This window comes from Saccoglossus kowalevskii, chromosome 21 (genome assembly GCF_978046115.1).
Source record: "Saccoglossus kowalevskii chromosome 21, keSacKowa6.1, whole genome shotgun sequence".
Classification (NCBI taxonomy): domain Eukaryota; kingdom Metazoa; phylum Hemichordata; class Enteropneusta; family Harrimaniidae; genus Saccoglossus; species Saccoglossus kowalevskii.
Genome location: NC_140661.1, coordinates 30,432,591 through 30,446,734, shown reverse-complemented (window position 1 = coordinate 30,446,734; position 14,144 = coordinate 30,432,591). Strand labels below are relative to the sequence as shown.

The 14,144-nt window shown below is 35.9% G+C and overlaps 1 protein-coding gene across 1 annotated transcript in view; it reads left to right on the top strand.

Moving 5' to 3' along the window:
• The window catches only part of LOC100375358 (atrial natriuretic peptide receptor 1-like), a 66,943-nt gene that overhangs the window by 48,923 nt on the left and 3,876 nt on the right, over positions 1-14,144 (top strand). Inside the window, exons 5-18 of the mRNA XM_085495372.1 lie at positions 863-995; positions 2,435-2,519; positions 3,029-3,152; positions 3,995-4,069; positions 5,023-5,100; positions 6,973-7,077; positions 7,464-7,707; positions 8,640-8,795; positions 11,205-11,373; positions 11,786-11,935; positions 12,075-12,198; positions 12,385-12,453; positions 12,874-13,048; positions 13,206-13,304. Of these exons, the coding sequence (XP_085351498.1) occupies positions 863-995; positions 2,435-2,519; positions 3,029-3,152; positions 3,995-4,069; positions 5,023-5,100; positions 6,973-7,077; positions 7,464-7,707; positions 8,640-8,795; positions 11,205-11,373; positions 11,786-11,935; positions 12,075-12,198; positions 12,385-12,453; positions 12,874-13,048; positions 13,206-13,304 (1,786 nt within the window). The remainder of the gene's footprint in view (positions 1-862; positions 996-2,434; positions 2,520-3,028; positions 3,153-3,994; positions 4,070-5,022; positions 5,101-6,972; positions 7,078-7,463; positions 7,708-8,639; positions 8,796-11,204; positions 11,374-11,785; positions 11,936-12,074; positions 12,199-12,384; positions 12,454-12,873; positions 13,049-13,205; positions 13,305-14,144) is intronic.

Sequence of the window (14,144 nt, the reverse complement as noted above, 5' to 3'; positions counted from 1 at the left end):
GAAAATAGCCTCAGCACGGAGCTCAAATGTAATTTGTAGTTATTTGTAAGAAACTTATATATCTTAACTCTGGGTAATTAGAAAGCTCCTTTTGATTAAGTTTCCAAATGAATTGTTGGGATTTCATTTCTGTCTTTTTGATATCACGCAGACATTGCTACAAAGTGAGAAAAAATCACGCCTTCCCATTAGTGTGCTGGCATCGCATGGTATAATACACACCATTCCACACACTATTACCTCCGGCTTTTTACTGATAAACAATTTGTATTCTAAATATAACTGTCGCTGACTGCCAATCACACTAGATTGAAGAAGAGCCTTTCTTTCTTCGAATTTAATTCATCAGTGTTAAAGTCAATTATGTATATAATATTGTACTATGAGAGGGGTGAATTATAAATATTTAAATCATACCCAATACTGTGCGAGTGAGCAGTAATAAAATTTTCCAAATGAGATATTTGATTACTTTGCGTAGCATCGATTATTGCAAGTAGAGCTTGATCAAGAGTGTCTCATAATCACTTCTCCGTATTACGTGGTATGTGTAGATAGATGAAGATACGCGGCTTCTTTTCGAACTTGGTAGTCGTATAACGATACTGCTATGACGTCATAATACAATGATCGATTGGTTCATGCATTATCGCACAGTCGATAATATCGATCATTACATAAGAATTAGCGTCACAAAACAAAACTTGACATTACAGTGAAAGTCATTTCTAAACAATTTACAATTTAATAATGAATCCTGCAGTAGAAAAATATTGAATTAATTATTCATGTCGTGTGAGAGTGTACATAACTTCCATCTCGCCATGTGTAACACTTACAATATGTATTTGTTTGCTGTCAGGTTATTGCTAACTATTACGGAACCCGCAAGGTATACGAACCCGTCGCTGGAGTTAAAATCGACTGGCCCGGATCTATGCCTCCTGACGACGTACCAGTGTGTGGATTTGAAGGAGAACTGTGCGTGGAGAAAGGTAAACACTGTACATGACAACTCCAATCATATTACAAGTATGTATTGTGTGATATAGAACAAAATAACCGTTGTTGTCGTTCAACTTTTTGTAATTCGCAATCACATGGTTATTATGTACCTAGCATTGTGCAGTCACTAGCAACGATTGCCTCAATACGTAACACAAATACCCTTACATTATGTAAGGAACAGGAATATGATGTTTTATATCGCCCTAGACGCAGTATGTGTTCGTATTCATCGAATCAACGCATCATAAATCGATCTAGTAGGTTTGTTATATAATGTGATGATACAGACAGCAAAAACACGATTAAAATAATATTCATAATATATTGCCTGTTACATACCAATGACTTAATGGTTTGACTTGATCGCGTATTTGGATAACTTTAATATTGTATGAGTATTTGATAAATGTCTTTAAAATTGCAATTGGTATTATTGAAGAATGGTTGTGTCCACTATTTGAACTAACACCTATTACTGCTTTAACGATTATGTACAATTTCACACGACTTCTGAAAAAAGTTACCCACCAATACACAACATTTGAAAGATATAAAACATATGAACATTTAATACTGCAATATGTGTGGCTTCGAATACTTGATAAAGACGTTGTATACAAACGATTGTACGCTATTAATATGGCATCTTCTACTCATTTAGTACTTCAGTGACAATTTACCAAATTTATTCTCGCTACTCACTAAGTCAATAAATAATCAATGTACCTAGATGCCAGCATGAAAACCTTCAAGTTGAAAGATTGTCTTAACTAATGTTCACCGCATACTGATTGACTCAAAACACCTGACGGATTCAGATTGGTTCATTCTTTACGACTGTGATTGGCGAGTGTATGTTGCACACTGCTGCGATTGGACACATCCACATCTCTACAATTTATTCCTTGCAACGTTCACACTATGTGTTTATTTCGGACCACTCTCTTACACTTCCATTTTCTAAAATGCCACTTCAGTGCGGCGGCCTCATAAACAGGAAACAGTCATAGTGCCAAGCAGACAGCTACGGCCCTCAATGCCCGGACGTGTTTAGATGAGATTAAATGGGTCGGGCGTGTCCAGTTGGGCAGTGCGCTGAGGCTTTAGCTATCTTCCGATACTGCAAATTATTAGCGCTGACGTACAGTAGGATCAAGGATAAAATAGACATCATAGCAATTATGTATGTTATATAAATATATCCAACCGTGTTAGTCATCACAGCTTATAGAGAGTTATGTTACGTGTTTCAGGCTGGCAAGGTTTGTATAAATACCACCATTAAACAAAACATAATCCTATATACATGTACGTCTTCTCAACCATCTTAAGATTTTTATGTCAAAGTGTTTTATTTGAATTTCTTTTACTAAGTATGTTGCTTTCATTCAAATTTAATAATCATTGCTTTCAACCATTTTTGCAGAGCCGCTGTCATTGGCTGCCATCATCGCTATTGTATTTGGTAGCCTCATAGCTCTTTTAGCCATGATAGCGTTTCTATTATACAGGTTAGTGTGATTCTATACGTCAAGGAATTTACGTATAAATTTAAATATCTTTTTTTTGAACGCATATGTTTTCTCGTACGCTTTTATACATTCTTGTACAACTTATATTGTTGCTGCGTTTAGGCAGGTGTCACAATCGTTGCTGTTCATAATAATTATCTGATGGGGGTCTGACGCGATGACTCAAACATTGAAATTGAATTATCATGAGTACACGCTAATTCGTATAATATGAAAAAAAAATAACAATCCGATTGACTGATCTTTGGTCATCTAAATTGTGTCGAATTATCTGTGAAAGTGGAACAAAAAACACATTGTGTGAAGGGTAATTATTTGAAAAGGATTCATATGAATAAATTTCATTGCACCACAATAGATTTCCGCTGCTACGCACTGATTAATGTACTGACAAACACACAATCCGGCGACTATTTTATGTGTCTTGGGATGGCGCTATTACAACAAAAACAATTTGCGAAATCGTAATAGTCGATTTTTTATCGTAGAAAATACAAGTTGGAAGCAGCCTTGGCAGACATGGCGTGGAAGATACGATGGGAAGAGATCACCTTTAGCAGGAATGATAGGAGGAGAGGAATTGGGGGAAGCCATACTAGTCTAATTTCTAGGGTAATCCAGTTCATTTCCTCATCTACTTGTCTGCAAACTTCAAATCACGGACGCTATGATGACATTATTGGATCAGTTAGACATGCAAGGAGTATTTGTAAATTGAAATCACTGCGTCAAACAAAAAACACATTAGCACGTCTATACACAATAGTTTAAATCAACTCAATAATGTGTATTGTGACTTGAAGCAGCCACTCAACCATGCGTTATTTGGCTTGTCAAACACATACAGGGTTGTCAGACTAATTAGCTATTTGTCAATGTATATCCAAGCAGCTGCAGCAACAAGTATTAAGTCCGTGATATTCGAACATCAAGCAAATTATTTTTGTTCAACCGAGTTCAAAATCAAATGCCATTCTTCCCCTATTGTTGTGATATGTTCTAAATAGTTTTTCAGTGATATCGGTTCTATTATTGTTGTAAATATTTGATAATTTACATTCAATTGAGTAAGTTTTCAACTGAATAATATTTTCAATTATGCACATACATTCAGCAACTTAATTAAATGCACCACACGTATAAAGGTGAATGTTTGTCCCTAGTTCCCATAAACCTATATACTGTACTGCTGATATCTCATCCGCTCATATCAGGCGTATCTTTTGTTTGAAAAAAAATATCGCTTGTTTCCCGATTTATATAAATGCTAACTCGTACAAAAACTGAGGTTTTCCTCTATCAATTTTCCTGTGTCCCATCTGACATTCTGTGAATTGAGAGATTAATATCATACACTCGCGATTACATACACTCTATGACGTCATTAGTTTACACCTGCCCATATTTCATGTCGGATTCAAGCATGTTGTTCATTATTTATTTCTTTTCTACAGAGATCCAGCACACACTCACAACAATCCGTATGGGATATGAACCAGCAAGTTTTTACCATAACGGGAATGTATAAGGTAACACCAACACATACGCTACATCTGTAATAAATCAGTTGGTTTATTGTCACACAAATTCGATTATTCATATAAAACAAAATTGAAAATGTACATGTGTCATCATGTCCATATTAAACACTGTTGCCTATATACCGACCAAGAAATGTAGGTAGATTGCATTAAGTTTGATGATTGTGTTCCCAAACCTTGTGTATGCAAACTGATAGGAATGTTTTATTGCTGAATTTAGCACGCGCAGTTTTTGTTATGATTCACTGCAATAGCCTGAGTGCGTGAGCCTCAAGTCAACTAGAAGAATCTATCTACAGATAGCGGACGACTGAATCATTATATTAAGCTTGATAATATCCGTGTTTGAAAGCCATGGCAACGTAAAATGATACGATAGTGCGCAAATGAATGCAATTCCAAGATAGTTCCGATAAAAAGTATTCAGGCGTTTTTTTTTCGCTGCTGCATCCTATAATGCAACACGTTAAATGAATTGTATTACGTTTTCTATTGTAACAGCATGCTTATATTTAATATAGATACATTGATGTTAGCAGCAACGTTTATTATGTTTCCGGTGATGTTCTCTTTCACATGTATGATGGATATAGAGATCGAACATAATGACACAATGGGTGATTTATTCCACGTCCTCCTGTTTCACAATTTACAAGAATAGTTCAATTATGCTAATTATTTGTTTATATCCGTTTATTAACGCCTCTCTGTAAACAACAATGACAACTCGCTCAATCATCGGTGTCTAGAAGGGGATCGCGTGTTTCGTGAACCACATTTTAGGATATAGTATTGCATGGAGTTAGCATCAATGTGTCGCAAATTAAGTGTCTCTTAATTCACCCATGAATCTGATTTGACACATTTATACATTCCATCGATGCTAATTATGTTGGAATACAGTAACTACAATAAGTACAAGTAATAATTTTCTTTGACAGAGTAATGTTGTGGCGATCAAGAAAGTCAACAAAAGAAGAGTTGAAATAAGTCGACAGATACTGTTGGAATTCAAACACGTAAGTATAGACTGCACAGTACACACGCCTTCCAGTACATACGATGTGTCCCGATAGATAGATATAAATGATATATTATCCCAACATAATCTACCGAACTACACTATCTTCTGAAATGCCATATTATCCCAACACAATCTACCGAACCACACTATCTTCTAAAATGCCATATTATCCCAACACAATCTACCGAACCACACTATCTTCTAAAATGCCATATTATCCCAACATAATCTACCAAACCACACTGTCTTCTAAAATGCCATATTATCCCAATATAATCTACCGAACCACACTGTCATCTAAAATGCCATATTATCCCAACATAATCTACCGAACCATACTATCTTCTAAAATACCATAGTATCCCAACATAATCTACCGAACCACACTATCTTCTAAAATGCCATATTATCCCAACATACTCTACCGAACCACACTATCTTCTAAAATACCATAGTATCTCAACATAATCTACCGAACCACACTGTCATCTAAAATGCCATATATCCCAACACAATCTACCAAACCATACTATCTTCTAAAATGCCATATTATCCCAACACAATCTACCAAACCATACTATCTTCTAAAATGCCATATTATCCCAACATAATCTACCGAACCACACTATCTTCTAAAATGCCATAATATCCCAACATAATCTACCGAACCACACTATCTTCTAAAATGCCATATTATCCCAACATAATCTACCAAACCACGCTATCTACTAAAATGCCATATTATCCCAACATAATATATCGAACCACACTATCTTCTAAAATGCCATATTATCCTAACATAATCTACCGAACCACACTATCATCTAAAATGCTATATTATCCCAACATAATCTACCGAACCACACTGTCATCTAAAATGCTATATTATCCCAACATAATCTACCGAACCACACTATCATCTAAAATGCCATATTATCCTAACATAATCTACCGAACCACACTGTCATCTAAAATGCTATATTATCCCAACATAATCTACCGAACCACACTATCATCTAAAACGCCATATTATCCCAACATAATCTACCGAATCACACTGTCATCTAAAATGCCATATTATCCTAACATAATCTACCGAGCCACACTATCTTCTAAAATGCCATATTATCCCAACATAGTTCTATTCATTAATATGGAACTATTCGCTCTTACAGTGCAACGAAAATCATGTAAATCAAGTAATACAAACCTATTTCCGCTTCACTTGCAAAACTTTCGACAATAAACTCCTACAATACCGACAATTTTGGTTAATTTACTAACACACGAATTCGTTGTATATAACACTAACACTAATTGCTAATTGTTATTCCACAATATTTTGAATATGATTTGCAGCCATATTAAATGTAACAAAGGTTCATACTTAGATATGTCTTAGGCAAGTAAATGTATATTGCCTGTGTGATTAAAGCTGATAAGATAAACTAAACCGCACAAAAGTGCAAGCAATTCATTTAAAATTTGAGTCATAATAATCGCGTTACGTGACCCAAATCTTGAATTAGGGAATACATTTGCGGGAAGGCGGATGTGCATTTATTAAGGAGGGTTGTGATCTGTATTGCATTTGAACTCGTCATACAAACTACTCTGTTCCCAGTCATGATTGAACGATATGCCGAGTGCTAGCAATGTGTATATGCATGCCCACGGCTTCGTCCCATTTCCTGACAACATCAATCATTGCTTTGCAGAATCACTTTTGCTCATCTTAACTCGCGTTTCTACATTGCCATAAAGATATCAGATAGCTTAAAATTAGTCTGTGAATTGACATTCAAATTGTCGCGTCTCTGTTAAGGCTCCTAATAACTTGTTGACCAGAGTATATGTTGTATTGTAGATGAGAGACGTGCAACATGACCATGTTACACGTTTCATTGGCGCTTGCACTGACCCACCGAATATATGCGTTGTGACAGAATACTGCCCAAAAGGAAGCCTACAAGTAAGTATTTAACCTTATCTTTTCAGCAATCAGGTATTTAGCTATCACGAGAAGTGATTAGTTCAGTGTATATATTAAGGTGTATCATGATGTTTGTACACAATTTGTCAGATATTTGAATTGTTTGTTTCATAGGAAGTGATGCATTTCCACTGACTACAATGCGGCGTATGACACAATTTTTATCTTTAAACGCTTACAGACTATTTGATGTTGTATTTGACACAAAAGATCAAAACTAAACACAAAGGAACATTTATTGTCCTAAACTAGGACACTAGATTGTGTTATAATCTAAATACCCATTGAATGAGTTGTAAGCCGGAATTTTAAGAAGAAAAATCAAACGTATAATGAATATTTTTATTTGCTTTTGTTACGAAAAGGATATTTTAGAAAATGACTCTATCAAACTTGACTGGATGTTCCGTTACTCCCTTGTATATGACCTCGTCAAAGGAATGCATTACATACATAGCAGCGACATTAATTCCCATGGTAACCTAAAGTCGTCCAACTGTGTTGTGGATAGCAGGTTTGTGTTGAAAGTTACTGATTTTGGAATGAATCGGTTTCGACTAGACGACGAAGATAAAGATATAGAATTTGAATCACATCAATACTACCAAAGTAAGTCGACACGGGGAATGTGTTAATGCATAATAAAAAGAAACTCCGTCTACTCCGATAAATCTGCTTTTTTTCTCTGCTGGCCATTTGTACGAATGAATTATGGACTTTTCAATGACTAGTAACCCCAAGGAATAAACTCGCTAAAAATTTACGCCAAGTAAAAATCTGACAAAATTCACAAGGGAAAGGTCGCACATGCTACGTGCATACTCATAATAAAACTAAAGACATGTTGCATGATGGGATTTGACAACACGTATCTGGATGTAATGTTTGTAGGTTTTATCTGCTTTTGATTTTGGAAAATAGTTAAATGGAAATAGAGATAATAAGGCGAATTGCCTTGGCTGGAGAACGATTGCCTGATCAGAGTGTCACAGCGTATTGAGAGAAGTGTTCCGCAGTTTACTAGCATTCAGTTGAACAGCAATGCACGTCCCATACCGCTATGCATATTTGGTGCCTACTAAACAATGATTTGTGGCTGTTTTTCTTCGCATTGTTATCTAATACATGAAGGGTTGTTTCTTAATAAGGACGACTAGATTAACTGTTTGTTCTTAATAGTCTGAAAGTGGAAAAGACGGAAAAAATCTGTGTTTTTGTTTATATTTTTGTGGACGTTTGAGCTGGTTAGAACTGGATATACATTGATGGCTTCATCAATTTAAACAAGAATGTTAATATTTCAAAACTGTTGTTAATAGAAAATATGTTTCAATCAATCGTTATTTCCAATATAAATATATTAGTGGTATGAATTCTACATCGTCAAGTTAGAACATACGCGCGCTGTTATGAATGGGTTAGACAGCAGTATTAATAAATTTACATGTAAATGACGGGAAAATATACATGTAACAATGTATTAGCAGCTGTATATTTGTTAGTCAACTAGTAATTCAGTTCGACTACAATCTGCATTGCAGGAAAACTGTGGACTTGTCCTGAACTACTGCGCATGACAGAACCACCACTTGGCGGTACACAGAAAGGAGATGTTTACAGTTTTGGAATAATATTACAGGAAGTCGTTCACAGATGTGGACCATTTTACGTATCGCATATGGACCTCTCACCCAAAGGTACGCACGACTGCAGAGTGGCGTTATATTTAATTGCCATATAATATTTTGTAGCAGCGAAGACAGTTTCGTAATATAATTTAGTCCAGCATCAAATACGCTTAGTTCCCTGCATGTACAAATGTATTAATGTATACACAAACAGGTCATTAAGGTCCATTCTACGAATAATACGCTCAACAAAATCACTGTGCATATGGTATGCTCGGGTGAGACGAACACACCATTATGTTTCGTTGTACGTAGTGTATGTTTGGCCGAGACGCACGGGTCTGGTACACATTTACGATACATGCATTAATTAAATGCCTTTCACGTGTTAGGTCATCAACCTTTGTTTAACTAAACAGTTATTTTGCATTTCACACTGTGGAGTATACATGATGTTAATTCAATGCATACTTAAATACAAATGAAACAGCGAAGTACAAGCATACCCTGTGGAGAAAGCAAGCCATATGTTAAATTGTTTGAGGTTTATCGAACTCAATATTGTATTGTTTTATTTATAATCACGAAGTAAACTCACAACAGCATGACACAGTACGTGTCTGCATGTTTTTTAGCAGACTGTGAATTCGGATGCAGATTTTATATGATGTATTGTCGACCATGTGTCGTATCAAGTGTTATAGATCCTGTTACAAATTGTCTATACGCATTACAGTTTACGTATCAATCCATACTACTAGACTTTACATACATTCTCAGTATCACATGATATATTGAGGACAGTAGTCAGTTTACGTATCTATCCATACTACTAGACTTTGCATACGTACTCAGTATCACATGGTATATTGAGGGCAGGAGTCAATTTACGTATCTATCCATACTACTAGACTTTGCATACGTACTCAGTATCACATGATATATTGAGGGCAGTAGTCAGTTTACGTATCTATCCATACTACTATACTTTGCATACGTACTCAGTATCACATGGTATATTGAGGGCAGGAGTCAATTTACGTATCTATCCATACTACTTGACTTTGCATACGTACTCAGTGTCACATGGTATATTGAGGGCAGGAGTCAATTTACGTATCTATCCATACTACTAGACTTTGCATACGTACTCAGTATCACATGGTATATTGAGGGCAGTAGTCAGTTTACGTATCTATCCATACTACTAGACTTTGCATACGTACTCAGTGTCACATGGTATATTGAGGGCAGTAGTCAGTTTACGTATCTATCCATACTACTAGACTTTGCATACGTACTCAGTATCACATGGTATATTGAGGGCAGTAGTCAGTTTACGTATCTATCCATACTACTAGACTTTGCATACGTACTCAGTGTCACATGGTATATTGAGGGCAGGAGTCAATTTACGTATCTATCCATACTACTAGACTTTGCATACGTACTCAGTATCACATGGTATATTGAGGGCAGGAGTCAATTTACGTATCTATCCATACTACTAGACTTTGCATACGTACTCAGTATCACATGGTATATTGAGGGCAGTAGTCAGTTTACGTATCTATCCATACTACTGGACTTTACATACGTACTCAGTATCACATGGTATATTGAGGGCAGTAGTCAGTTTACGCATCTATCCATACTACTGGACTTTACATACATACTCAGTATCACATGGTATATTGAGGGCAGTAGTCAGTTTACGCATCTATCCATACTACTAGATTTTGCATACATACTCAGTATCACATGGTATATTGAGGACAGTAGTCAGTTTACGTATCTATCCATACTACTAGACTTTACATACGTACTCAGTATCACATGGTATATTGAGGGCAGTAGTCAGTTTACGTATCTAACCATAGTACTGGACTATACATACGTACTCATTATCGCATGGTATATTGTTTTCATTAGCCATTTGAAACGTTTTTGTTTTGTTTCCGTCGCTGGGTCATGACGGTGATATAATGCTATAGAATTGCAATTGAATAATCAACAATGCATTTATTCATAGTGATAAAGAATATATTGGACGTGTTGTAGCCACATTTACGTGCATACGTTTTTAATGATAATTAGTATGCTATTGAATTCTCATATTAAAACTAGTACGAATACTATTTTGAGAAAAGAATAGTTTGAACAAATTACTATAATTAAAACATATTGTTTTCCAAAACCCTCTTGCTTAGAATTTAGTCGTCTCTCTTCTCGCTTGTTATCGGTGTGAGAATGAAGATATATTAACGCACACCCTTTCGTAGCGACCCGTTCAAGTTGAATTCTGGGAAACTCTATAGTGCGTTTCATGCACTGTATCATTCTCCGACACTTAGATGTGAACAGAAGTAGCAATGCCTCCGTACCAGAACGAATATTACAGCACATAATTACCCCTTTCACCCCACAGAGTATGCAGAGGTCTAATGTTGGGGATGGTGTATATTTCTTTATTTTCAGAAATAGTACAAAAGGTCAGAGCTAGCAATAAACCGTATTTTAGACCAAGCGTAGATAAATCCACCTGTCCGGAAGAGCTGTATCCCGTAATGGAGAAATGCTGGTCACAGGACCAAGCTGAAAGACCAGATTTCAACTCACTGAGGACCACAATGAGAAAAATAAACAAGTAGGTCAATAAACGTTTTCTACAAGGAGAGCCTATTGAATCCCGAATCACACAAATCTGCGATGTATAAAATAAAGATAACAATGATGTCGACTATTCGGAGGAGTGTAGATATATTTGGAAGTGTTGTTGTTTGGATATATATCAAATATTTCGATAACAATATTTGTTAATACCAGTTGCGAACAACTATCGTCAACGTCAGGATTTGCGCTTCTATCGTCAATCTTTTTATCTCATCCAGTTATCGCGTTTTGGAGTTTCCAACAGGTTCAGGCTTGACCATTTATCAGTCAAGTACATCAAAACAAACCGTGGTCAGAGAAGTTCTTTGAATTGTTTGCACACAGTATGAATTTGAACTCGAGTTAACATGTCTCAGGTATATGGTGTATCATGTTTTGCTCTGCAGTCGAAGCGCAACTGGGAATATACTTGATAACTTGCTTCAACGTATGGAACAATATGCAAATAATCTCGAAAGTCTAGTTGAAGAAAGAACCGAGGCATTCTACGAAGAAAAGCGAAGAGCCGAAGAGTTATTATATCAAGTCTTGCCAAAGTAAGCTTCCTGCATACAATGCAAGAAAACCCCTGATATAGCTTGATTATATTTACGTGTTAAATACTTAGCTACTGGGCCATATGAAAAATGTAATGCATTATCATAATTTTACACACATTCTTTTATTTAACTCCAGACCCGTAGCTGAAAAGTTGAAGAGGGGAGAAGCTGTACAAGCTGAAGCCTTCGACAGTGTTACTATATTTTTCAGTGATATCGTGGGATTCACAGCTCTTTCTGCCTCCAGTACTCCCATGGAGGTACAAGTCATGTCTGATTTATATATTTGATTCAAGTCATACATTTTACAAGTTCTGGAAACTTTTTTTTTTTGAGAATGTTTATGGGGAGAGAAATTATGAAAATTGTTTATGTATTATATCGTCCGTTGCTTTATTTATTTCATATCCGTGTCTATATTACATCACATTTTTTTTATTTTTCAGGTTATCGCTCTACTAAATGATCTATACACATGTTTTGATGCAATTATTGACAACTTTCATGTTTACAAGGTAACACTTTGCAAAATCTAACGAGATATTCCGCACATATCCCCAAAGTTTGTGCTAATAGTTTTTTTATAATTGTTCATAAAATACCAACATTATATATGTACACTTGTGAACACAGTTTGTATCGCTCTGCACTAAAGTAAGGGGCAAATGTTCAAAATTTTTGGATTACACAAAAACCACTGGTGTATTAAATACTCCAATAAAAACGTTAAATAAAATCATCAAAACCCGTTCGTTTGGTGTTTTCAGATTTGTTCCCGATAATCAGCATTTAGCAATGAGCAATGAGCAGGGGACAGAGTCGCTGATTCAGATTTGCATTATGAGATCTATTGAAGTTCAGCCAATGAGAGCACCGCTTACAATTTCACGATGCAACATCTGTACATTTACATGTGTGACTCTGCTTGAATACAGGTTGAGACAATTGGTGACGCTTATATGGTTGTATCGGGTCTTCCTATTCGTAATGGTGATTACCATGCTAGAGAGATAGGGCGTATGGCGCTCGCCCTTTTAGAAGCAGTCAAGACATTCAAAATTAGACATAAACCAGAAGAGAAGTTGAAACTACGCATTGGAATACACTCAGGTAGGTAATATTGCGACGCCAAGTTCGTTCGCTATCACATTACATTTGATGGTCATATACGTATTTTATTAATTATTATACGACGGCTAAAACGCACAAATAGTTATAAAATTATATGTTAAACACTGATATCCATCTTATTAATTTGTTTTGACAGGTATGGTTTGTGCGGGTGTTGTTGGTCTCAAAATGCCTCGCTATTGTCTCTTTGGGGACACAGTGAACACTGCTTCTAGAATGGAGTCAAACGGCCTACGTGAGTAATTTATTTGTTTTAATCTGACTAATGTAATACCACAGTACTAAATTATACTAAACGCGTTTTGCATTAATTTTGACACTTTTCATAATTAAATCCGCTTTTTAATGTTATAAGCATGGGCCACCATATATATGATACAATTTGTAATATTACTTTAGTTGTGAAGTGGGATTAATATCGATGCAATTGTGCGGGGTGGGAGAAGGGCGCTCATATGCGTTCAGGTAGTCAATGTATGCGGCCTCAAACCTTGTTCCTCAACTGATAACCAAATACTATACGTTATTTATACTATACCTTGTCATACAATCTAATTATATCTAGTACTCAAGGATACATCTGATCAAGTTTTTATATGGCTTAAAAACTTGCACCCCTCATATATACATATATTCTTAACCCATCAGTTACCCCCCCCCCCCACGGGCAACAGACAGAGCCAATAGACGAACAGTAATTTTGCAATATTTGTATCTGAGTTTTTGGCATTTTCACTCGATCGTAGAAATTTATAATGAAATAGATTATCTTTCATTTAAATATTTTACGCTATATTGGTGGTGTTTTATGTACGCAATATTGACCAGATGTGTTATAAGTGAGTAAATTGGACATCTTTGTATATATTATACCCCCAAACAACTATCACGAAGTTGTAAGTCTTTTTGTTTGCTCTCTTGTTGAGGAAATTTCAGACTACACGATATAGTTACAGTACAATCGGTAGATACAGTGCAATGTGTTTACATAAGTTGGTTTGCTTACGGCTACGCCTGGAGATACATGTTGCTGGTATACAAATACTAAGCAAGACGACCGAATGACGACGACGAC